At 41.0% G+C, this 26,296-nt stretch overlaps 2 protein-coding genes across 2 annotated transcripts in view; both read left to right on the forward strand.

Annotated features, from left to right (window-relative positions):
- The window catches only part of rasgef1ba (RasGEF domain family, member 1Ba), a 131,047-nt gene that overhangs the window by 62,988 nt on the left and 41,763 nt on the right, over window positions 1-26,296 (forward strand). The window lies entirely within an intron of this gene.
- On the forward strand, window positions 21,821-26,162 carry LOC141769916 (uncharacterized). Its single transcript, XM_074639436.1, has 3 exons — window positions 21,821-21,982; window positions 24,380-25,018; window positions 25,274-26,162. The coding sequence occupies exons 1-3, from the start codon at window positions 21,847-21,849 to the stop codon at window positions 25,777-25,779; spliced, it is 1,281 nt and encodes a 426-aa protein (XP_074495537.1). The 5' UTR covers window positions 21,821-21,846; the 3' UTR covers window positions 25,780-26,162.

Here is a 26,296-nt window from a genome sequence, read left to right on the forward strand (position 1 = left end):
GGGTGTAAAAACCACACAATCATGTCTCCTACAAAATACAGTTATTATATTTACAGGCAATGGTTTTGCAACTGTGACCATACTGACCATGGGTTTAGGCAAGCAGTAAGCTTCCTATAGCTTTCCAAATAAACTCCAATTTTACATAAATCATGTCCAACACTTGTCTCTGAATCTGACGAGCCCCCTGGGTGAGCTAATAGCTCGCTGCATAGAGATCTACTTCCGGGACAACTTGCCGAATAACCAACAAGCTGCTTATCTCTGAATCTCTACATCAGAGTACAAAGTTGTCTTGACCCATAGTCAGAATAGCTACAGTGAGAATAAGTGAAAATGCTGGAATTTACCTTTAATCCGTCGTGCACCGTGTTGCTTCTAGTGTTGGTGTTCTCTCTCTATTTGGGTCTCTATCGAATATATTTTATTATTCTCTGGTCTGTTTGGACTGGGTCAGACTGTCTTCAGGTCCCTTTTGGATGTGGTCTTTTTTTCTTTATTTAATTTAATATATGAATGCAGGCTGTTCTCATACACCGGTCGCAGCTACACCTACGAAAAGTAATGCACAGTAATTCATATATATCCCACGAATATATATCCCACATATGTAAATAATGTAATTGTGAACACGGAAGTATAAAGAGCTGCAAAGACAACGTAGGAAGGAGGTCGGGGTGGATGGGCGGGTCCAAAAATACCGAATTTCGCCCAAGAGACCGGTGTTAGTGTCCCGTGTGAAATCAGAAGTCAACGATGATTTATTTGTCACGTAACTTCCGTACTTAAATTACAGCACTTCCGGTGTTATGAAACACTTCTGGTGTGGCATAACTTAACTACGATCTTTCCTAAACCTAACTAAGTGGTTTTCTTGCCTAAACCTAACCAAGTTGTTTCCTGTGAAGACGAAAGGTTATTTTGGAGCGGAAATTGACGCTGGACATTTGTATGAAAACGCATGAAAAATTAGGAATAACTTCGCAAGATATCATACGAATCGTTGTATAGGGATATCTCGATAAATGTCGGATTTCGGTTTTCCACAGGTCTATCAGATCAGGTCTAAAATTTTGGAAACCATCCATCACAGACCTCTAACCTGGATAGCATCACGTTTCTTATAATACGTATTTAATAATGCAGATTAGTTGTTGATTTAAAAGAAAAGCTTTAAGATGAATAAAGTGAAAAATAAAACACGCTGAGCTGTGGTCAGTTACTCAGTTACTTCCTCTTGTTTTTTGTGGATACGCTGTCTATCATATTTCCTTTAAATGGGTTGACTGGAGTCAGATAATTCTGCATCAGGCATCACTGTTGTGATGGAGCTCCTGCGCTGAGAGGACATTTAAAGGTGCAGCTGGTGGATTTTCTTTGAGAGTAAAACACAAAAAGTGGGCAGATGGAAAGTTAGCTTGATTGATTTGTTTATCTTGTTGCTTTTTCACACTCTCACTTTCCTCCAGATCTCTCTTTTTTTTTTTTTTTTACTTTTCTAACATTGTAGGCAGGCTGTTGTCTCTCTGCCCTCCCGCCTCACTTCATTTCTTTACTCCTCTGTCTTTCTCGCTGTTTATCCACCGTCTATTCAAAGGCGAAAATAAAACCAAGAGCCTGAGTCCATCTGGACCTGTTGTGGCATGCCATTTGGTACCCTGAACGCCGGCCAGCCCTGGGCCGCCATCTGTGCCATTCTTTGTCACAGAGGTACCGCTATGGGGCATCGCCAGTGGCACACAACCATCCATCTATATGTCCGTCTTCTCGTAAAAAGGAAATAGCGAGACGGTCGGAGAGAGAAAAGAGCCCCAAAAAGGCCAGTTCCAACTGAATGACTCGCCCTCGCTGTTACATAAAGCCTCCAGATTATGTAATCTTGTCCAGTCTTCCATTTTCTCTGTGTGGGTGGTTCCATCTCTCCGGGCTGGATGGTGGGATGAAAGGAGGTGTAGAGAGTGTGTATCCGTCCAGCACTGACTCAGGCAGATTAGTGGGCGCTTGTTATTCGGACAGTAGTGTTCCTCCGCAGCTGCAGCCGACAACGTCAAGTCTCCGTGTGGCTCTTTACTGAAGAGCCTCGGCCGTGCGGGCTCTCCTCCAGATCAACCAACCAGAGCCAGCTGGTGATGAAGTGGTAGCGGTGAATGCATAGAGAGAACACATGCATGCAAGTGTGTGTTTGTTGGAGGGTGTGTTGGAATTGCAACCCGCTGGGCCTGAGACTCATTAGTTGTGATGCCGATAGTTGCCTGCTAGGCTGCGCACACACACACACACACACACAGGCTGACAGACGTGACCATGCTGAGACTCCCTGTTTACCCATTGTTTCCTTGTGTGTGTCACCAGATTGGTGATTCAAAGACAAGGGAGGCTCCTCTGGGAGGCCTCTGACATGTTTAACAGTTTCCATCATGTCATTTATCAGTCTGATAGACACAGTTCACAGAACAAGTGCACCACACCCCCTTTTCCCCCATCACTTCCCCTGATTGTAAGTTAAACATCCTTTATTAAATCATGAATGACCAACACGTTTCGACTCAACAAGTCTTCATCAGGGTGTGAAGACATCCGCGTCATTATTTGACGGGTGGAGCCACTGATGTAGTATAAAAAGCGAGAAAGTCCGCGTAAGGCGGGTGGGAGTGGAGGTTTGATGGGTCAAACTAACACATGACTTTCAGCCAGGAGACCGCTGTTCATATCCCGTATGAAACCAAGTAAATGTTGACTTATTTTACCGTAGTTTTGTTGCGCAACTTCCGTACGCCAGTTTTTTAACAAACATACTTATTTGAACCCAAACCATGATCTATTCCTAAACCTTTACCAAGTACTTTTGTTGTCACCCCAGTGGTGCGGCAAAAACGACAATCCTCCTATTCATTTTGAATGCGGGGTAGTGCGTTTGGACTGCGGTGGTGGGGGCTGCAAAAAACGCAGCAGCCTACAGCGGAACAGTTGAAAATTAATCAATTTTTGGAGAAGCACAACCCGACGTCACACTGCGGTGGCCAATCACTTAACCGCCGATCCAGAGCTGTACAACCCAGCCATGAGGAAACAAAGACGTTAATCGTCGTATTGACACTCCCACACCGCCGCACAACCCTGCGGCGAATCTGGTGTGAATGCAGTCTAAACCTAACCAAGTAGTAGTTTTGTTGCACAAGTAAACCTAAAGCTAAGTAAACCTACGTTGGAAATTTTAGTTTGAAAAGAGTTTGTATACATGTAATGAGTGGAAACTGTACATTTCAATGTGAACACGGAAGTTTATTTTGAAAAGACACTATGCATGTAATGAGTGGAAACTGACACGCCGTCACTGACACATCCAAAACTGATGCTAGAGGGGTACCTAGAGCGTTATAGTTTGAAGCGTAGGGGGCACTGACCAAGCGTTGAATGACGAGTTGGGAGTGAGAACGTGTGGGTCGTGTGCAAGAAATATGAACTGATTCCCCCTGGGCAGTGTGGGAGTGATGGTACATCTACAACTTTAGGAGGCTAAGTTTGGCCACAATCACACCATTTTTCTAAAGATACTCCAATGATTTATTATTGCACTTCCATGATGTTGACCATGATCTTTACCTAACCTTAACCAAGTGCTTTGAGGGCCTAAACATAACCGTTACATAAACATAAACCATATTGCTGTTACGTTCAGTGTCAACATTTTGCGACTTGCCAGATACGTTAATAACAATATTTCTTTATTATGTTAATAAGAAACATAATCCAGGTGCCATTATGTTTCATGCAAACTGTATGTGCACATAAGTAGTATATAAACATCATTTCTGGGCAACAAGGTAGCTTATTGCGTTGCTTAGTTTGATGCACATGTGTTGCCGCCCCCAGTGTTAATAAATAATAAATACTGTATTCACAGTTGAGAGATTGTTCTTCTTCAAATATCAGTGGTAGATGCTGTTTGAACTTCTGTGATATTTTATTAATCCAAACTCAAAAAAAAAAAAAAAAAATCTGCTCATAAATACAAATAAAGTTAGACTTTATTGATCCGCTGTGGTTAAACAAGTCTTTTCACTCAGAGGTCAGAGCGCAGGTTCAGCTCCATGATTGAGGCTTCCTTCCATTCGTTCCATCTCACAGAGAAATGCAGCCTTCACAAACTGTCTCTCTGATAAACTGGACGACTTCAGATTCATTTAACAAGAAAATTGGAAAAGCCATTCTTCTAATACCTGAGCTGGCCTTCAGCCAGCGCTGACTGAAGGTCTGGGTAATGGAACAGAAGCACTCCCATCATCTGTCATTTACCAAAGACACATTTTCCAAGAAATAACTCCTCAAGTCTCCCTCCTCCTCCAACTGGATCGCCTCCTCTCACACTGAACTGTTTGTTCCTCTAAAACACCTTTTTTTTCTCACCACTTCTTTCCTCTATGATCACTGAAGAGCCACTAGACTGCTGAAGCACTTCAGGTTCCAGGTAGCCAACATGGCTTAGACCAACAGCCCCCAAAGTCCCAGGTTACCATGCATTAATGCCAGACCCATGATGAATGACGTGTCTGAATCAGCCCAAATACTGGTCTAATTTGGAGTGCCGATACTGGCCTAAAGCTGGCTTAAAGCTGGCCCAAACTTGGCTAACTAATAGTTGATTATATCAGCCCACAACCCCAAAATCCACGCACATCTGGCAGCCATATATGGGCTGGCAAGCTGGCCCATGTTTGGTCCTCCAGTGCCAAAACACAGCCGATTGACCTAACTTTGCTGGGGACTTACTTGTAATCCTTGATTCAGAAGTGCTGTAACATTTACCAAAATATCTTGTCCCAATAACAGCCTAAATCCAGCACACCTGGTTACCAGATCCATGCAAGACTATAATGTGAATTGGCCCCAGTACACTAGTCCAGTTCTGGGTGGCCCAAGTGATACTAACATTTGATTATCATCCCAAAGCGGTCCACTCCCAAAACCAAACCAAAACCTAAAACAAGTCTGGCAGCCAGATATGGGCCAGCCAGGATCATGATCAACACAGGGAGGATGCCAGTTGAGCTGAGCCAGACGTGTTGCCACACTTGGCCTGGATGGCAATTTTTTTTGCTTGTAATGCTGGAAAAAAGGCCACTTCAAAAATGAGTTAAAAAACATGAATACAAGGTGTTTTTTTCTTTTATGAAGTAATATAATTTGCCTAATAATCTAATAATCTGATTTCTGGAAATGGAATATAATATTTGGGCCATTTAAGATAAAAAAAGATCTTGAAATTAGCTGTGAAAACTCATTTAGAGCTGTATTTCTCTAGTATTAGGAAGTGCTGTCTGCTCAAACGTAGAATTTTTTCACTTTACTATACTATTCACTTTCACCCTATATCTCACTGGAATGTTAATTGTTAGGTGATTGTGTCTTATATTAAGTGCTATGAGATATTTTGACTAGTAATTAGACAAATATACATGTTAAGATTTTGCGTTTTTGCCGTCTTTGTAAGCAGTTGAGAGGTTAAACTCGAATTTCTTTTTCTTTCTGTGTCTGTGCTGTTTTTTTTTTCTCATAGATTTCTTTTAAAACACCAAGAAGGAAAAGACCTGCCTGACACACAGGATTTAAACGTTGTTTTTTTAATGTCAGACCTTTTATATATTAGCAATATGTCACCTAATACATCAGATCAGCTGCGTGTGAACACAGATTGCACATTAGTCAGTTTATTGCAGTGTATCCCGGGCTCAGCGTTTATGTTTTCTTTCACTTACCCGGTCGGGCAAGTGGGTCAGAAATGTATTTACCCAAAGTCAATTTTTACTGCCCCCTAGTTTTATTTATTAGTGGTTATCAAACAACAACAAGGACCAAAGTTAGTCATGTTTAAACTTTATTTAAGTAAATTAATCTAGAGTTTTGCCCACATCATCTAACACCATCCAACTAACCTTCCAGGATAACTGAAATGCTTGCACTTCAGCTCATAAACTTTGTCTTTACTCACGAGTGCTAATCGGTATTATGCATGTGCAACTCTCAACAGAGATAAGAAGGAAGCGAGATGGCTCACTCCTTAGCTACTTCCATCACCAGCTGGTGATAACGTGTTTAATTCTTTTGTACAATACAATGAGTTGTAGATTTGAGTTGCTAGATTTAGTAGCCTGATGTGGCATTTAAGAGGGGCAATCCTTATTGTTGAGCCCTGGTACATAAACAAGTTCTTGGATCTCTCAGTTCTTTTGTGCATGTAAATATACTGTGACTGTGTGGTATTGATCCAGGGCGGGGCATCCTCTCTCTCCCCCTGCTGTTCTTGTGGAGGGGAAGTAAAGGAAAGAGGAGGGAGATGGGGTCGGGTCGCGTTGGGTGGGGCGGTTTGTCTTCGCGGTGTCTCATTGTTTCCCTGGTTTCCTCGAGTCACTTCCCCCATTATGCAAACATGTGAAATAAACAGAGAGATACACAAACAGAGTCAGACAGAGACGGAGACAGAGTCAGAGAGGGAGTCAGACGTTCTCTGAGGTCAACAATCCCGTCACTGCAAAATATTTGAACTGTTGCCTGGATTAGATAGAAGCTGATATTACAAGACTTCAGGAAGCTGCTGGAAAGCTGGTCTTTAGGGTGGCATTGTTTAACATCTTTAAATCTGGCCTCAACATGTATACAGCACTTTATTTCACCAGTATTTAATAAGGAAGTGGTTGGAAAGAGACACTTAATTTAACGGCTAATGAGAAAGACCCTTCAGATCTATGCTGTGCTATTAAAAACTAAAAAGAAAAAAGAAAAAAGATAATGTACGTTTACCTTAAAATGATAAATTCTGAATCCACTTTGGCTTATTTGTCAGTAGTTGTGGTTGTAAAGCTTCTTTGATCCAATCAAAGGTGATTTAAACTAATAAGCCGATAATTGCAAATGTAATTAAAAAATAAATCTTGATTTTCACATTTAACGAGGCATCAAAAGCAGAATTTTAAATAACAAAAAGATAAATAATGTCTTATTATATCCTTTAATGAATAATTCATTCAGCGCCCTCTGCTCCGACGCTGTGTCGTATCATTGTGTCAAACCATTAAAGCCGTCAGTGAATTAAATTGAACTCAAATGTCCAAAAAGGGGAGAGAAAACACACTTAAACACACACACACACACCTCAGCCTCCCAGCTGCTCCGGCTAATTACCGACGTTCCCAGCCCGGTAACCCCCGGCCCTCCAGCCCAGCTCCTCTGTGTTTTTATGCAGTTTAATGACATTATTGTTTGGCGACGCTGCTAGGTCTTCATCGCTCCTCTTAATGCCGCTGCACCTGCCTCTTCCAACACTGCTGACGGCAGGTGGAAAAATGAGTCTGGCAGTAATAATATTGGCAGAGCAATCAGGAGCCGGGCTGGATGTTTTTTTACTCCTGTCCAGACGAGGAGATGCAGGTTTTACTACAGGAAACTACAAATGTTTCTGCCCTTACAAATGAACCACATGGGGAAAATGTCAAATGCTCAGACACCTCATTTGCCTATATGTGAATTTATCACGTTTGACTGTGAGGAATGGCAACAGTATTTTGTTGCTGTATCAAATATTCAACTTTTAAAATCCAGATTTTTCTCAAAAAGTCCCCATTATTTTTCTTACATTTAGAAAAATGAACCCTGCACATCACATACTCTGTATCTGCTTGTTTCTAACACTTCAATGATGCTGTATAATGTAATGAAACACACGATGCCATAAAATATTCTACATGTCTGATACATCATTTTATGCACATTTCCCCAAAAACTCATCCTGACGTATGGTATCTTTGGAAACTTTGAGTTCTTCATTAGAATTTTAAATACAGTTATATGAATTTGAACAATGATTAATCAATGTCATACTAACTGGTTGTGAAGGAGGTTTAATAACGCTCCAAACTTACACTAAATTTTGGCGAGGAAAACTGGCATGGCCATTTTCAAAGGGGTTCCTTGACCTCTGACCTCAAGATATATGAATGAAAATGGGTTCTATGGGTACCCACGAGTCTCCCCTTTACAGACATGACCACTTTATGATAATCACATGCAGTTTGGGGCAAGTCATAGTCAAGTCAGCACGCTGACACACTGACAGCTGTTGTTGCCTGTTGGGCTGCAGTTTGCCATGTTATGATTTGAGCATATTGTTTTATGCTAAATGCAGTACCTGTGAGGGTTTCTGGACAATATCTGTCATTGTTTTGTGTTGTTAATTGATTTGCAATAATAAATATATACATACGTTTGCATAAAGCAGCATATTTGTCCACTCCCATGTTGATAAGAGTATTAAATACTTGGCAAATCTTTAATCGTGATTAAAAATTTTAATCGATTGACATCTCTAATATGTATAGAATTGACATTTGTTGAAGACCAACTCATTTGCAAGACCCCAGAATCAACTAAAAGGGACCCAATTAAAGAATAAACTAAATAACTAAATTAACTAGAAGGGCACTCTGAGAGCGCAGACCTCGGCCAAGGCCGTTTTCGTAAGTGAAAAATAATGCGTGTACTCGGCCCGTGATTCAGATCTGCTGCAACATGTAATGGGTTCTTTCTTGATCCATGTTACACCCTTCCACCAAGTTTCATGAAATTAGGGCTGGTAGTTTTTCTGTAATCCTGCTGACAAACAGACAAACAAATAAGAAGTAATAACACAAATATTCACTGAGTTTACAGCCCAAACAGTTTATTTCTCGCTTCTTTCTGATTCTCTCTATGTGGATTACACTGTAGCTTTGATTTACCTGAATAACAACACTCTTGAAAAGAAGTGTTTAGTCTGTTTGTCCAGACAGGTGAGAACAAAACCATTCAAACTCAGGTTGGTACCAAATACCTGCAACAAAAACGCCTGAAACCCAACTGTCTGTCCTCGTCCACGAACCCAACGTGAGGCTGATCTGAACAAACGAGTGTCTCTGGGTGGGATAGACGCTGTTTATGACAGTTTAGAGGGACAGTCTGGACACTTTGTGAGTCCAGACGGGGGGTGAGGACAGCTGGAGAAATGCAGACAGGCGAGCTTGGAAACAGATTCGGTTCACAGATTGTCACTCGTTTTTTTTTTAATCACTCAGTTTCTACGTCTCCCTGCAGACTACTAGAGTGAAAACGGTTTGCTCCCACAGGGCTCATTAACTATTAAAACACACAACTGTTGCATAAGGAGACAGAAAATATCATATTTTGAGGATTTAAATGTAGACATAAGGGAGTGGGTTTCTTTGAGGAGTATATACAGAAGTACATTTAATAAACGTTAAACATTGAAGTGCTTCTCTACTGAGAGGCTGTAAACTCAAACATCCACACATCCACAATGTGAAGCAGCGATCTATCTCTTGTATTATGTCTCTCTTTGCACCAGTTAACGCTGCAGAGGACATTGTGGTCAGTGGATGAAGACACAGTCAGCCTCTGACATAACACAGGCTTTGCTGAAGTATCAGCTTTCTCTCTGTACGCTGTGTAGTTGTATTCGCTTTACAAACAGTCAAAAGGAACGATCTGGAGTTTTATGAATCATTGTGTGATACTATTATTTTCAAAGAAGAATATAATACTATATATATATAATATAAAGAATATAATATAGAACAAACACATCTTTCTTGTCCAAAACTGTAATTTCTGCCTCACTTTTATTTTTATTATTATTCATCATTGTGGTAAAGTGCTGTGACGTAACATATGCCGTAAACAGAAACAATCACGACAGTTACACAGGAAATCACATCGCATAAAACAGGACGTATAACTTATAATAAAAGTGCTCACCAAAATAAGTGATGAACTGTAAACAATCTATGTGTAAGCATATGAAGGATAAAATGAGATAATACACTTTAAAGTTAATATAACTAACATTACAGATGAGAACACAACTTAACAGAGCAACTAAAAGTCATGTTCATTATGAGAGTTACTTAACTAAACACCCTGACAGTTAGAGATGGATTTGGGCTGCTCTTATCTGATCTGAGATAGCACTGTAAGACAAAATAGAGAAGAGTAATCACATTTAACCCAGTGATCCAGAGAGATAAAGCCTCGTTTGAACACCAGTTTAGGCTGATAACCACCAAACCACCAACATCCAGACGCTTTTGTGCAATTTTCCCAGTATGCCCTGTTTGAAGAGGCTGCAGACTGAGATTTGAAGGCGACTAAACAGTGAGGAAGGCATTTTATTTTATAGAAGCACCGTCTGATGCAAAGGTTTGCTCTGAAAGTGAGCCGTTGATCCACATTATCATTGGGTTGTTTCTATAACACCTCCAGGAGGCTTTAGGGTAACTTAGACTTAAATATATATGATCCCCCAAAATATTATTTTCCTTTCCTCTTGATCCCGTCTTTCAGCTCAGCTCAAGTGTTTGGTGACATATCCAAACAGAAGGTCAATTTTTGTGCATCGCTCAAATTCAGCAGTGAAGTTGTGTCACAGAAAGGTCAGTGGTTCTTAGTCCGGGGGTTGAGACCCCCCACAATATTCAGATGGGGTTTCAAGGTGATTTATGGCGTTTTCATTTACATTTACCGATATAATATCTTATTTTTAAAACTTAAGATGAATGTTTTATCTTGTGAAAAAACTGTTTTGCCTCCTCCCAGATATGATGGAGTAAAACTGCCTCAAGAGGAAGATAAATATCATTATACTGTTTATCATCCAGCTTGTTAATGTTGGCAGAGTTTTCAAAGGATATTGCAAAAGTTGAGAAGTGTTGCTCTGGTTTTACTTAGTGCTTCATGTTACAGTTAACTTTTACCCTCTCGTCTTGGTCTTTGATCCACACGACTTCTTATACGTTCAAAGCCATACGAACACCCCTCCCTCAGCCGCGGAAATGGCTCCGTTTTTACTGTTATATAAGCACATTCTTGGTTCAATTGGAGCCAGCAGTCCCTCCACGTGGTTTCGATCAGCTGTGCTCGGAGTATTAGGTGTTGATTGACAGTAGTTGGGGGGGGGGGGGGGTTATATGTGGGAGAGGTGGCTGTAAAGGGAGGAGGAGGGGAGGAGAGGGGCTCCTCTTGTGTGGTCGGGATCAGTTTACCAGAAGAAATGCGGACGCTCGTCTGCACTGTGAAAACAGTCCGAGCAGTGAAACGCCGGGCATTCCTCGGCCACCAAAAGGGGGTCGCCTGGGTTACTTAGGTGGGACGCATTCCTCGCAGTCCCTAATATCCAAAAGCATGGGGGGAGGTGGATGTTGGTGGGGTCTGATGCCGGGATCTGGAGCACTGAATTCAAGGAGTTTCCCACAATAGAAAATCTGATTGATTTCTCACTAATTCGGTGATTTGCAGGTTAAAAGGTTTCTCGCTGTTAAAAGTCAAAGTCAGAGTCAAAAGTGATCAAAATCTTCTAGACATCAAGAGTTTGAAATGCATTACAGTAATTTAGCAGATGCTTTTATCCAAAGCGACTTGCGCCCAAATTATACTTTCTGCATCTGCTTGGGTCCGTAGACGTCCGATGTCCACAAGGACTGTAAACTCTGACGAACATGCGCACACATCCGTGTCTGCAGACACCTTCCGTAGTATAAACTAGGGCTGTCAAAGTTAACGTGATAATTACACGTTAACGCCAATTCGTTTTAACGGCACTAATTTTTTTAACGTATTAATGTATTAACGTATAATAAACGTATTGTGATTTTGGTTTTGATTTTAGGTTGTAGCGGGCTCAGTTTTAAAGCTAGAGAAAAGATACTGGTATCATATGTAACCAGAAAACCTAAGGAATCCATTGGTACCAACCATGTCATACTAGCTTGTCGATAAAGGAGGTTAAATAAAGCTCCAACCGTATGCTACATTTTGACGAGGAAAAAGTGTCATTTTCAAAGGGGTCCTTTGACCTCTGACCTCCAGATCAGTGAATGTAAATGGGTTCTATGGGTACCCACAAGTCTCCCCTTTACAGACATGTCCACTTTATGATAATCACATGCAGTTTGGGGCAAGTCATAGTCAAGTCAGCACACTGACACACTGACAGCTGTTGTTGCCTGTTGTGCTGCAGTTTGCCATGTTATGATTGGAGCATATATTTTATGCTAAATGCAGTACCTGTGAGGGTTTCTGGATCAATATCTGTCATTGTTTTGTGTTGTTAGTTGATTTCCAGTAATAAATATATACACACATTTACATAAAGCAGCATATTTGCCCACTCCCATGTTGATAAGAGTATTAAATACTTGACAAATCTCCCTTTTAGGTACATTTTGAACGGATAAAAAAAGAGTTTGTGATCATTAATTGTAATTAATCATGGACATATTAAGAGTCTAAGAGTCTATTCTTACAAACATAGTCTTACTGTACGATGACTGAGGGTCCATTGTGAAATGCAGGCCACAGTGTTCTGATTCAGGACACTTCAGATATCATTAACCACAGCGGATGTGCTTTCTCAGCTGCCGACCACCACGGCAGGTCGACAGTGTAGAAGCATGATAAGAGAATCATTCATTCAGCTGTTTAAGTGTTCAATCCCTTAGTCGGCCTCGTGTAGATGGCACAGTGTCACGCCGACCGACCCTGTGATGTAACCGGCGAGCTCTCACTCTCAGGCTTATGGACGGAGAGCACTGACCGACATTCACCATTTCTGTAAAGGATCACAGCTTCCCCCTTACATCAGAACATCCCACCTTATTTGGTAAAAAAAAAGACAACATTGTGGAATGTGACGTTTTATCTACGAGCGCAAAACAACAAAGCGTGAGGTATTTTTGGAGTCTTTTAACTCTTTGTTCCACTTTCAGCTCGTCGGTTCCTGTTTGAAGCTGCTCCCCGTGCAAACAAAGGAAGAAGGAATTCAAGGTGGAAATGCCCGTAGAGTTACACAGAATGTGACTCAAATGAGGCGTATGGGAAGTGTGGAGTGTGACTGAAGATAATTTTAGCTTTACATGCTGATAAACAGAGAAGAGGTGCACTGATGCCTGAGACCTATATATGGTTGAACTGGATCTTTAGATCTGAAGAAGTTTTTCTCGAAGCCAAACCTTTACTACACACCTCCCCGGATCATCTCTTTGCACTTCATCTCACATTGATCTGTGTTGTTGAATATATTACAGTGGATGGGATGTTTCTTTTCTCATACAGGCATCTGGTGCTCGTAGGAAGTGTTTTTGAAGCGCAGATGCTCTGCCATAAGTTCGCCGTTGGTCAAAGTGGCCTCTGCAAATTGGTGGCTACTATAAAAATGCAAGCAAATTAGAGGGCGTCCAGGCATGGGACCAAGAGTTCTGTACTTCATCTGAGAGACGGGAGTGAAGCTTTGAAAACACATCACAACGGCTCTGAAGGCTGATAAATGACCTGCCGTGGTTCCTCCATGTGTGTTGGGAGATTCTGTGGTTCAGCATCCCACCCCGTTGCAGAGGCATGTGCTCCGCAGCTGCAAAACACAGCTATAGGGGGAACATTTCCTGCATGGGTTGCTGTAATATCAACAGACGATGATGAGTTTATGATTACCACCAAAAGACTCCATGTCTTCTGCAGAAAATATCTGCAAATGAGAGCCGTCAACACGGACTCGACTGAACACCAAAGGTCTCACTTCTGTTTTGTCTCTGCAGGGTTGGAACTGGTCCTTGTAATTGCTCACCAGAAGAAACATGATAATGAGGGATACGTGGCTTACAAGATTAATACAAGTTGTCATTCAGGCCAAAAATATCACTGCAAGAAATGCTTGATTGGTTTTCTGTACGTATTTTACTTAGTTTACGTACTTATTTTAAGCCCAACCATGATGTTTTTCCTAAACCTAAGTGGTTTGTTGCCTATACATAACCACGACTGCTTTACGCTAACCCCGTGGTTTGAAATGACACACAAAAATCATAACAAGCTGAATGTCCTTAAAATGTCATGCTATTATTCACGTTCCCATGAGATCTGGTTGCATATGTAAACATGTATGTTTTCATATTCATCCACCTTATCCTATGTGCGGACATTTGTGGCTCAAAGGCACCACAAACTGCAGTCAACAGATGCTCAGTTTCACTTGAATTTCAAACGCAACATATAATTTCTTTCAGCAGTGCTGGCTACTCACATCACTGCAATGAGACGCAGAAGAAAATATAGGGCATGGTTTTATTTTCCAGTCCCGAGCAGAAACAGAAGTCAGAGGGACTGAACTTACAAGGCTGTGCACCAAGCATGTTTGTTTTTATTCCAGTTAGCTCGCGGATGGTTGATGCTTTGAGTTTTGCTATTACTCAAGTTAAATCTCCCAGTTTACTGCAGAGTTTGTCAGTCAGCAGGAGTGCATGCAACAAGGGCTCCAGTTGACATCACTCTGATTCTTTTGAGGGCTACAAGCTAAAAAAAAAAAGCACAGATTCCACGAATTGCTGCACTGCTCCCATGTTGAGTCTTTGTTTGCGTCTGGTGTGAAAGTTTGCGAGCCACTGATCTAAACAACCCGGCTGCTGCTGGTTGTCAGGGGACATGAAAAGAGGGAAAATGGAGCCATGCCAAAGAGCAGCATGCAGGCAGGGATCCTGAGCTCCCACAGTGGGACGCCTCAGTTCTCCTGCAACATCAGCTGACGTAACGCCGTCTGTACCTCACCTTACCTCGCCGTGTGCTCGCTGACCTGCTTTTTCTGCACTACAAATCACACGGGGAGAAGATCTACAGCCTGTCTCTCCTCCCTTTGAGGACGGGAAAGAAGACAATCCAGAAAAGGAGACAGTGCAGGCTCTGCACTTCTTTATTTATTGCGGCCATATATTAAAAGCCTGGCTCTTTCTTTTGGGTGTGCAGACTCTTTTTGTAAATTGTCCACCCCCTGATATCCAAGAGAACTAATAATTAGAGCTTCTCCCACACCAGAAGGATCACAGGTTTGAACCTCGTAGCATCAAAGTTTTCTTGCTAAATGGAAATGTGTCCACCAGGAATCCTCCATTCATCCTTTTCCTGCTCACACTTTGTAGATTGCTAAGGGGTCAGCTAATGGTTTAATGCCTACCATACACTAGAAGACTCTGAAAAGACTTTTGAAAGATTGACGTCTGACATCCTCTCACATCTAAAGACAATGGGTCTTTCCCATTAGTGCTTTTATATGGCTTGACTCCTCGGCTCCTCGACTCCTCGACTCGCGTCTTAGTCCCGCCCCCGGGAGATGCGAGCGGAGGAGGCGAGGAAAAGACTCGAGGAGAGGAAACGAGTAAATATGTTTTTAGAGACATGAGACGTCGTTTCCTCTGAAGCGTCACGTGAAGCGACGTCCGTTTCTGATGACAGCAGCAGCTGATAACAGCTGGATCAGCTGTCAGTTGGCTTCAACAGCTGTTTATGTCTGAACTGATCTAATAGTAATAAAGAAACAGAGTTATCAGAGCAGCAGTGTTTCCTCTCTGTAGTCTGTTACCTGTTTAACAAACACCTGCACATGAATAACAGCTGCAGTCTGTATTTCTACTGTGGACTGAGTCCTGCTTAGAGGACCAGAACCATCTCTACTGGCACAATATCTTTATATTATTTATTCATTATTAGCGTCTGTAGTTATTTATATTCTGACAGTAGAAGTTATGTATTAGTCTGAATGTTTGAGGGGAAAGTGAAATGATATAACTCATATCAAACCCGACGCTCAGGAATTATCAGCCACATGTGACTGAATGGAAACGAGGATAAATGATGTAAAAGGTATAAAAGACAGACTCCCCTTCTCTCTCTGACTTTAACTGGATACTTAATAAAAGTGAATGAGTGAAATAACAGATCATCAAAAGAAAACTCTTTCTAATAAATGAAGAAAGTTATTTTAAGTCTGTTCGTTGTCAGCTTTTATAAACCCCTCTCAGTGTCTGACTCCTTCAGTGACGGTGTGTGAAGCAGAGAGACTGCAGGTCCTTCTGCTGTTGGAACACTTCACCATCAACATGGTCCGTTTGCTGTTCACACCTACAGTTAACACAGGTTATAACTAGACGGTGAATCAGAAGACAACTAAACTATAAAACGTTTAATCTCTGATCTGTCTTCACTCTGGTATGAAACTCTAGTGATGTTGATGTATCTGATCAGTCTGATCGGCGCAGCGTCCAATCAATAACTGATATCCAATAAGGGGGCGTGTCGGTCGGAGATAAACTTCCGTGCAGGAAACACTGGAGGATGCACTGGTGTATCCTCGCTCATAGCTCCTCCAGCAAGCCTCCTCGCTCCTCGATCCTCGCTCCTCGATGCGCATTTTATGAATTGGGACGTCCTTCAAGATGGAGGACTGAGATCGATTTCCGGGTCACAGCCGGAGGATCGAGGAGCGAGGAGTCGAGGAGGCGAAAAATGCTGAAATGAGATGCAGCTAATGTGTCTTAAGTCACAGAGTTTTTAGTCACAGACTTTAATATTTTGCAAAGACGGGGGATCTTGCAGGGTCACTATTTACAAGATTCCTTTCGAGATGATGTCACTTCCTGCTCCTGGTGGAAATTTATAAGAAGAAAAACTGTTGAGAAAAAGGTGGACAGAAAGTGCTGCGGCCCTCGAAATCCCCGGTGAATATGCAGGCAGTCATAACCACTGTCATGAATGGGGCTACTTGCAAGATGACTAGCTACTGGAATGTTATTGCTATTAACCTACGAGCTAACTTTATGTTTCAGCTGAAGATTGCTGGCTTCAATCATATAAATCGACACACGTGCATGTATGAGACGAGAGCTAACGTTAGCTTGCAAGTAGCCCCGTTTTGGACAGTGGTTAGTTAGTCACTGGGGAAGTCAAACAGGTGTCTTGTTCACTCCTCAACGCCACCAGTTCCTCCATGTTTATTTTCTACCCCGTTTGCTGCTTCCTGTTTGGTGCTGGAGAGAGCGCACCTATTGGTTGTTGACAATGTTCGCGTCATTGAACTTACGATAAAATTAAAGTTGTTTGATTTTATTGAAACGTCAAGACGAGAAAAAGGCTGACTTGAGACAGCTTGGACTGAGTGTTATGACCACCGTAGACCAAACGATTGAGATCACGGGAGCGCGCCGCAACTCCAGCAAAACTCCTGATTTTATTCCGACATTGGAAATATGTCTGCGACAGTGAAATCACTTGAAAAGTCGTTTGGTGTGAGGTCGGCATTAGTTGTAAAGATATGCAAAAATCTTAGATGTCATTCCCAGTCATGCTCTCTCTCTGTCTCTAAACAAGTTTTCATGGATATTAATAAACCAGTTAATGTTGTTAGTGATGTAATAAGGAAGGATGCACCGAGCTGTTGACCCTGACTGTTCAGGTGTGTGTTGTGATTATTTTGGAAAGAATTTGCCAGCCTCTCTTTATTTATGTGTGTGTGAATGCCTGAAGCGTCCGTGTGAGAGAGGAGTGTGTGATGTTCCTCAGCAGGCCAGCGGGGAACAGCCCGGAGGCATGCGTGAGTAATGAGATGAATGTCCAGTCGACTGTCTCGGCTCCCCTCTTCCTCTGTAATTACCTATGCTGTGGCGGCCTCATCATTTGTACGTGTTAGTGTGTGTGTGTGTGTGTGTGTGTGTGTGTGTGTGCTTCCAAGCAGTCAGTGCTGTTCGTTGTGCTGTGAAGAACAACCTTTATCTCAGCCTGCAGTTCCAACGCTCATAGCCGTTTCCAAGATTGAAACTACAAAATCTGACTTTTTTCAGACGTGTTGTACAAAATGTCCCCAAAATATTGGTAGGGTTAGTCGGGTTGTTGATCAGTGTTTGTCCAGAGATTTAGAGCTTCAAACACACATTTGCCAGACTGACATTTTTCCCACTTTTGGGGCCCAAAATCATCTCAAGATCTAATGCATCGGGGCGTCCTGGTAGCTCACCTGATACCACCACAGGTACCAAGGCTGAGTCCTTACCACAGCAGCCGGGGGTTCAAATCCGACCTGAGGCTCTTTGCTGCATGTCAGCCGCTCTCTCTCTTCCCCTTTTATGACTATCTCTGTCCATTAAAGGCAATAAAAGCACCCCAAAAAATAATCTTGAAGTGGAAGTCCCACTTGCTCACTCTTTCTATCTCACTGCTTAAGTTCAACAGTTGGGAACTGGTTCTGATTTAAATGTCAATAACAATGAAAGTAATTTTTTTCCCAGGGGCAAACACCGATACCAGTGACAAACATCCAGTATTATTAACCCCACCCCGATAGTTCCTGGAACATTGGAAAGTCCCATCTCAGCAGAACGGACTTTCTGTGAGCAGGAACTACATAATATCCGTAGAACCAAAACTAAAACGTTGTTCCTGTGTTTGAAAGTTTCTCTTCAGTGGAGCCCATCTTTCAGGGACTTTTTCATGAGCTCTTGTATTCCCCCGTATCTTCCTCCTCAACAGATATACTGTACAGTACGCTTAAAACTCCCCTCTGCCTTTTCTTTGTGAGATCATTCAGGAACATTGAACTGACAGGGCAGAGAAGTTTTCATTTAGTTGGGTCAGAGCTTCTGTTTTGTTCCCGGTTCATCTGTCGTCTGACTCCCAGAAGAAATGAAAGAGTCCATTTGGAGATAATCTTTCAAAATATGTCACCGTACAGTAACTGTTTCATCTTTATTGTGTCATCACAGCAGCATCTTTGTAGTTCAGGGCAGCATTTAGACAAGATTCAACATGGCCTGCAAAGTCAAATTGTTACAGGAGTACTGTATTGTTTCATTAGAAAATATTTCCTGCTTTTATTTAACTGAGATTTGGATGAGAAGGATCGCACACAATGATATTTTCTCACATAACATATTGTTTTACAACCTGGTCACATACAACAGTGAGCACGTTAAAACCCATCAAGTCTCTCTTCAAGAAGACAAGACAGGAAATCTTTTCATTTCCATAATTGCAATATCATAAGTAAGTATAACATTTTAAACATTGACAGTTACCAAACTTTCACGGATGTCTGTCTTGTTTTTAAAGTTTTAAATGGGATCACCATCGCCACCTTTAAAAGATTTTATCCAGAAAAAAAACTCAATAATATGATAAAAAGCAGAGCACAAACTAGGGGAGACTGTGATGAACCGTGGAATTCGTCCAGTCTTTGTGCTAAGCTAGTGCTAAGATAGACTATAGATATCAATATGTTAAACACCCATAGATGAAGTTGGATCTTTTTATCTAATTCTTGGTAAGATGGCTAAAAAGTATGAGAGTTCACCAAAATAAGTATTCTTTAAAACAAACTATTCCATATGGCGCTTCAACACCGGAGATGTAGACAGAAGGAAATGTTCTCTAACTGTTAACGACACCGACCTTCTCTTTTAAGATTACTGTTAAACTCATTCTAGTCGCTCTATAACAGAACAAAGGCTGAAAGCTCAAAATGCAAATGTCCCTGCAGGAAAGCAGACTGAATCTGCATTAGCACCACTTTAGGACTCCCCCCCCAAACACACACACACACACTAATTGGTGTGTTTGTGGATGAAAGACCGAGGAGGTGAACCAGTGAAATAGAGGGAGGGACACCAGAGATCTTAATGCTCTCAGCAGACATCCAGAGAATGCACAAGACGACCCATTAGCACCTCACAGCCTCTTCAGGAGCCGTTTCCTCTCAATGCTTCCCTCTTATTATTCAAAGTTGAGATAAAAATTGCGTCCTCTGGGGACGTGTTCACATTTAACAGTTAAAATGCATCTTGAATACACGTGGACAGCTTTAAATACAAGTGTGGCTGTGACCAAAGTGCTCTTTGGAAGCATTGAGAAATGAATGTTTAATCCATGTTTGTCAGGATCACATGTTTGTGATAATATAGCTGATTGTTTAGTGAAGTAAAGACTGCAGCGCCAACTTGGACTTTGTTCATTATGTTCTGCTCTGCAGTTTTTCTTTTCCTCATAAGCTGTCACGGCCTAGTGTGTTCAGTTTTTCTATAAAGGTACTAGAAACGTAGAAATAAAATTCATTCTGAAGCCAGGTGAGAACTGGAGTCAGTCCAGGTTGTTATCATTTCCAGAGCGTCAAATATCGACGCTTTGTCGCGGCCGTCGCTGTGTGATCACGACGTACAAGTCACCCTTTAGCGTCATTATGAAACGCATCGGGCTTTCTGTTACTACCTAAACCTAAAGTGATGCCAAGGGGCGTGACAAAGCAGCAGTATGTGATGAGTTGGGATGAGAACGTGTTGGACAGTCTCACCTGGATTGACGTACAATCTGAATATAACTGTATACAAGCGCTGACACGAATGCTTTGAAGCTTCAGCAGTTGCCATGGTATTCAACCTCCAAAGTAGTATCCAAATGCTTCGTTTTTTTGTTGTTGTTTTGTTTATATATAAGTATGTAGTAATAATGTATAAATCCCAAAATAGCCAATGAAATAAGGAATAATCCCACAACATTATTAATTATTCATATTCAACATGAACTGTTATTAGTTATTCTCAGACGGATATCTGTTTGATGTGTGTAGAGGTGCGTGTGTGTACAGTAGTGCAGCAGCGGCACTGAAACAGGGGAGATGGAGACAGACAGACAGAAGAACATGTTAGCCTGCTGCACTGAGCTGCAAAGCTTCCAATACCTTCCAATATTTCTCACCAAAACTTCGAAACCCCAAAAATGGTATTCGGGACAGCTCTACTGCATACAAGAAACATATAAACATATAAATAGCATTATGTAAAAAAAATTCTAAGTATTTACACTGCACACCAGTTTATATACTTTATATGATTGCCAGAATTACATTGTTCACATTACAAAGGAATGTGTGCTTGCATGTATTTGATTGCATTGTGTTGCGTGCCAGATGACATGGGACTGTGTTGTGCTTAAGGTTGAGCCAGGTTAAACTTTCTTGCTTTACAATACTGCTTTTTATTTTGTGCCTGAGGCCTCTGCGTTGGCACCCCACTGTGCTGTCTCTTTGAAATGAATGAGGTGGCTGCATTTATTCATGCATTGTCGTTGTCTTGGTAGTATACCATATATGACATATAGCTAAACCCCCACTCCCATAACCCAGCTGCTGTGTGTACGTCATTTCTGTTTTTGAACTCTTAACACATTAACTTGTACCTCGTTTACTCGTTGTAATTTATAAATGACAATGTTTTTAAAAGTCTAATTTCGATTTTTGACTCCTATTGCTTTTGAATAATTCCTCAAATGTATATTAACCTTTAGAAACTGCCCAAACAGAAACAAACATTTACATCTCTTTAATATCCGTAGTAGGTATCTAGAGATACTGCATGTATTATGTTGATAATCGGCACATTATGTGTCAACACCTGATCATAAGCTGAAATTTACCTCATACTTATCACATAAAACTACCATAGCTTTGTCAACGGTTGCGCATTATATTGATGCACATGTTTGAATAAATATTGTACATGCATATACATGCATATACTGCATATTAAAAATGAATGAAAATGTGATGTTAAACTCATAATATCCTTCTTGGATACAATAACATAAAACTTTAATGATCCCAGAGGAGATATAAATAATATATATAGGATGTGTAAAGATAAAATATAGGGCAAATGGGTGCATTGTAGATTTGGGCCATATATAACTTATGATTTTGTAATATATTTTTAGTACAATATGTAAATGAGTGTTATGGGGAATATATAGCTTGGCTGTGCACAACAATATTGACAGAGAGATACACATAAGTAATTAGAACAGAATACAATATTATTAATTAATTTAGTTATTTGTCTTATTTGTTAAACTCTCATTATACATGTTTTAAATTTCTGTATCAGTGTATTTAATATTGCAACACAACTCTGCGTCTGTTACGTCATGTGACGTAACGACGTCATGTCACGCTGGACTCGACGTCACCCGGAAGAGAGCAGCGGTCTGTGTGTGTGTGAGGATTGTTTACATTTTGAGCAGCTCGTTAAAATGAATCCTGCGATGATCAACTCGTCCAGCTCCGTCTCCACGACCAAAAGTAAGAATCATTTAAGCAGCCGACGTGTTTTGTTTGTTGTTAAACACTCAGCAGAGTCAGAAGGAGACAAACAGGTCATGTAGCTAGGAGAGCTAACTGTTAGCTGCTAACCTTAGCTAGCTGGGTTTGTGTCAGAGAGCAGGAATAGTTTTATAGTTCAGTTCCTCTCAGTTATTAAGCTGTTGAACCATTCGTTGCTAATCGTCCTGCTTGCATAAACACACCCTGAGCCTTTTGAATTGTTATATCACACTAGTATTACTCTGTAGCTGAATTAGCTTGATGGCTAACTCTCAACTTTTCCTCAGCTAGCTGACATGTGACTAACAGCCTGCTATCTGGCTAATTAACAAGCAGGAGTAATGAGAGGATATGATCTCTGCTAGAGATAGACATACATTTAAGTTTCTGAAGCTAAAATCTGCCAGTTTAACAGCACAATCCACGACTATGTTATGTTATGGTTAGGTTATGTTATGTTATGGTTAGGATAGGTTATGTTATGTTATGTTATGGTTAGGTTTGGATAGGTTAGGTTATGATATGTTATATGTTATGTTATGTTATGATAGGTTAGGTTATGGTTAGGATATGTTATGTTATGGTTAGGATAGGTTATGTTATGTTATGGTTAGGATATGTTATGTTATGATAGGTTATGTTATGTTATGTTATGGTTAGGATAGGTTATGTTATGGTTAGGTTTGGATAGGTTAGGTTATGATATGTTATATGTTATGTTATGTTATGTTATGTTATGTTATGGTTAGGATAGGTTATGTTATGTTATGGTTAGGTTATGATATGTTATATGTTATGTTATGATAGGTTAGGTTAGGTTATGGTTAGGATATGTTATGTTATGGTTAGGATATGTTATGTTATGGTTATGTTATGATAGGTTAGGTTATGTTATGGTTAGGTTATGATATGTTATGTTATGTTATGATAGGTTAGGTTATGGATATGTTATGGTTAGGTTATGATATGTTATGTTATGTTATATGTTATGTTATGTTATTGGAGCCAGTTGATAAGTTTGTGGCTAAGTTTAGATCCTTACTTCTGCATACATGCATACTGTGTTATGAATTGAAATTAAATATCTTGATTTTAATGCATAGTTAGGTGTCATAATGAGGATAGTGACAGATAAAAAACTACCACACTCTACTCCTTAAATTATTATTATTATTATGTTATTTCTTACTAGTGAGATCAGTGGGTGTAGAATCTGGATGAGTTAAACACCTGCAGACTTGTAGTTTAACATGACACATGATTATTCAAGTGATTAAAGCTGCTACTAAGGATTATTTTTTTATTATCTATTAATCTGTCAATTATGTTCTTGATTAATCTATAATTTTGTAGGTCTATAAAAGTCAGAAAATGGTGAAAATGTCGATCAATGTTTCCTAAAGCCCAAGATGACGTCCTCAAATGTCTTGTTTTGTCCACAACTCAAAGATATTCAGTTTACTGTCATAGAGGAGTAAAGACACCAGAAAATATTCACGTTGAAGAAGCTGCAATCTTGACTTAAAAATACTCAAACTGACTAGTCGATTATAAAAATAGTTGGTGATTAATTTAATAGTTGACAACTAATCGATTAATTGTTGCAGCTCTAAAAGTGATATTCTCAGATCAGACCAGTGGACCCTATTGTGCAGTATAGGGAACATAAAGCAGCCATGAGAAGACTCCAGAGTGAGATCAATCAAAATGAGTAATGGTTTAATTTTCTGGTTATTGCACTCAATATAAGATAGTATAGTTAAAGATGTAGATGCCTGTTGTGTAGTTGCTACTCTGCTGTGCTTACACCCTCTCTACAGTTCACACAGTGATGTACACTCAGTTGTCTAGGTCCATCTAGCTAAAACTAATGCAGTTTTAAATAGAGAGGTGTCGCTGTATGGCATCGTGCTGGAAGGTGTTTTTAATATTTCCCACCCCTTTTATATCAGTGAGGATGGACTAATTATTTAGAAAGTAAAACCTCTCTCAGTTAATATCGCAATATAGTTTAACAGCACCACAAACGGCAGCCTATAAAATTACCACACAGTTGAATCAACACCTCTCTTAAGACAGTTTCAACAAAAACTACATTTATTGCAGGGCTGCTTGATTTGGTCAACATCTACGATTGTGTGTAGTTTTCTACCAGCAAAAATAACATCTGCAAACTCCAATTTTTCTAGATTTTGTGAAACAGACCACAATTTGACCCTAACTGGATTAAATTGGATTGGATTAAATGGAGTCAGGGTGTAGTTATTACTTTTTCATTGCAGTTGTTTTCCGACCTTGCACCTCATGTCCATGTCCATTTAATAACGCTCCCTCTTGTACAAAAAGCAGTTTTTAGCTTTGTTTCTGTATGTACAGGAAAACGAGAAGCTGAGCGCTCGGTTAACTGGACGGTGGAGGAGACTCAGGTGCTGCTGTGCGCCTGGAGCGACGAGCGCATCCAGAAGAGTTTGGCAGAAAACCTTCGCAACCGGCACGTCTTCAAACACCTCTCAGCCCGCATGAGTGAAATGGGTTTCTCTCGGAGTCCACACCAGTGTCGGCTTCGGGTCAAAACTCTGAAGGCCAACTATGTGAGAGCCAAACTACAGAGGAGCGTTGACAGCTCGCAGCCTTGCACTTTTAAATATTTTGCAGAGATGGATGCTGTGTTGGGCCGGAGGTCAGCGGGAGGGGAAGGAGGGCCATATTTTGTTTCTCCGGAACGGATGGCAGAGCATCACCTTGACTCTATTGACAGGACAGGAAGTATCCCGGCAGATTTAAATTCTAATACAGAGATTAGTGGACACCATTTTGGCTCTTTGGGGAAGACAGGGAGACAACGTTTGAGCTCTTTGGAGGAGAGAGGAGGCTGTCAGTCATGGCAGCTCGACTCTGAAGTCAAGCTGGAGGACAGAGAAGATTCAACGGATGAGTTTGAATTCAGTAATACGGGATTCCCTCAGCGACACCATGAAGTTTATCTGGAATCATCCATCCATCGTGAAATGACGGGTATGTACTGTGATTATTAGTTTCTTATGGTCTTAATAGTTTTGCTGTTGGTAGTTATGATGAATTACAAACTTCACCAGCACACCATATACTTTGTACATGTGCAAGTTAACTGTAAACTTGTTCCTGAAAATAATAACAAACATATAATATATAATATAAAATGTAATGAAAATAATTTCTGTAGACAACCAGAGATATTCCTGTCATCAGTAATAATCTCACACCTGTACTGTTGTATATCCTGTGTCATAGGTACACTGGTGGAAAACGGCATGAGCACACCTTCCCCACATGTAGTCCCACCTCCACCTCCAGCTGCTCCACCTTCTCCTCCTCCCCCTCTCACCCAATCCGCTGCCTCTCCTCTCACTGCACACCCTGATCCATGCCTTAACACCCCCCCTACCTCTGGCAATCATCACCCCGAGTCCTCCTGCCTCAAGCACCTGTCTGACTGCTTCCAGCGGCTGGTGTCGGAGACCCGGGGCCTGCTGGTGCAGCTGGAGAGCCAGCGGCAGGAGCAAGCTCACTGGCATCAGGACCTCCTGTCGCAGTGGCTGCAGAGGGAGGAGCGCCGGCAGAGGGAGACGGCCGAGAGGGAGGAGAGGAGGGAGAAAGCTCGCATGGAGCATGAGATCAGAGTCCTGGAGCTCCTCACCAGTCTAGCCAGAGAACAACGGTGTAAATGTGAAAGCAGCCAGACTGTAGCAGAGGCACCAACTGGTCCAAATCATACCATCAACAAAGGCGGGAATTAGGATGCACTCACCCTCAAGGATTTTTAACCCAAAGTGTGGAATGATATTCAAGCTCAGGTGGAACCAAATAACGGCACTGATTATGTAGAAACAGTCCCATTCAGGGCGGCTTGGATTAGGCCTTAACCCTGAGTGATATGAAGTGAAATTTGAACTGAACCAAATTCAGGAAAAGACCCTCAAAATCTGTGAGTATAAGAAGATGATTGACCAGCGGTCAGAAAGCTTAGAAGAAGAAACAGTTGAAGTTTGAAGGAGAATTTGTTCTTCTCTTTGCCACAACACCTTTGGAAGGGTTTCTTAGGTGTCACTTGATTGCATCAAATGTAATGAAATGTTTCATGCACTTTTATATAAATTAAAAAAACAGATATTTTCAACCAGTTTCTGTTTTCCACTGGAATCTGTTCGTTAACAGTGTAACCTTTTGATACTAATGGAAACGTGTTAATCTGTACTAATAGTTGGCAATATTGACACGTTGCTAAAGTCTCAAAAACCCAAGTGACGATTTTAT

Source organism: Sebastes fasciatus, chromosome 6, assembly GCF_043250625.1.
Source record: "Sebastes fasciatus isolate fSebFas1 chromosome 6, fSebFas1.pri, whole genome shotgun sequence".
Classification (NCBI taxonomy): Eukaryota; Metazoa; Chordata; class Actinopteri; order Perciformes; family Sebastidae; genus Sebastes; species Sebastes fasciatus.

Excerpts from the sequence above, each read along its gene's own strand:
- LOC141769916 (XM_074639436.1), top strand. The coding sequence starts at position 21,847 with ATGTCACGCTGGACTCGACGTCACCCGGAAGAGAGCAGCGGTCTGTGT. Across the intron at positions 21,983-24,379 it reads CTCCGTCTCCACGACCAAAA|GAAAACGAGAAGCTGAGCGC; the intron begins GTAAGAATCATT and ends CTGTATGTACAG. Across the intron at positions 25,019-25,273 it reads CATCCATCGTGAAATGACGG|GTACACTGGTGGAAAACGGC; the intron begins GTATGTACTGTG and ends CCTGTGTCATAG.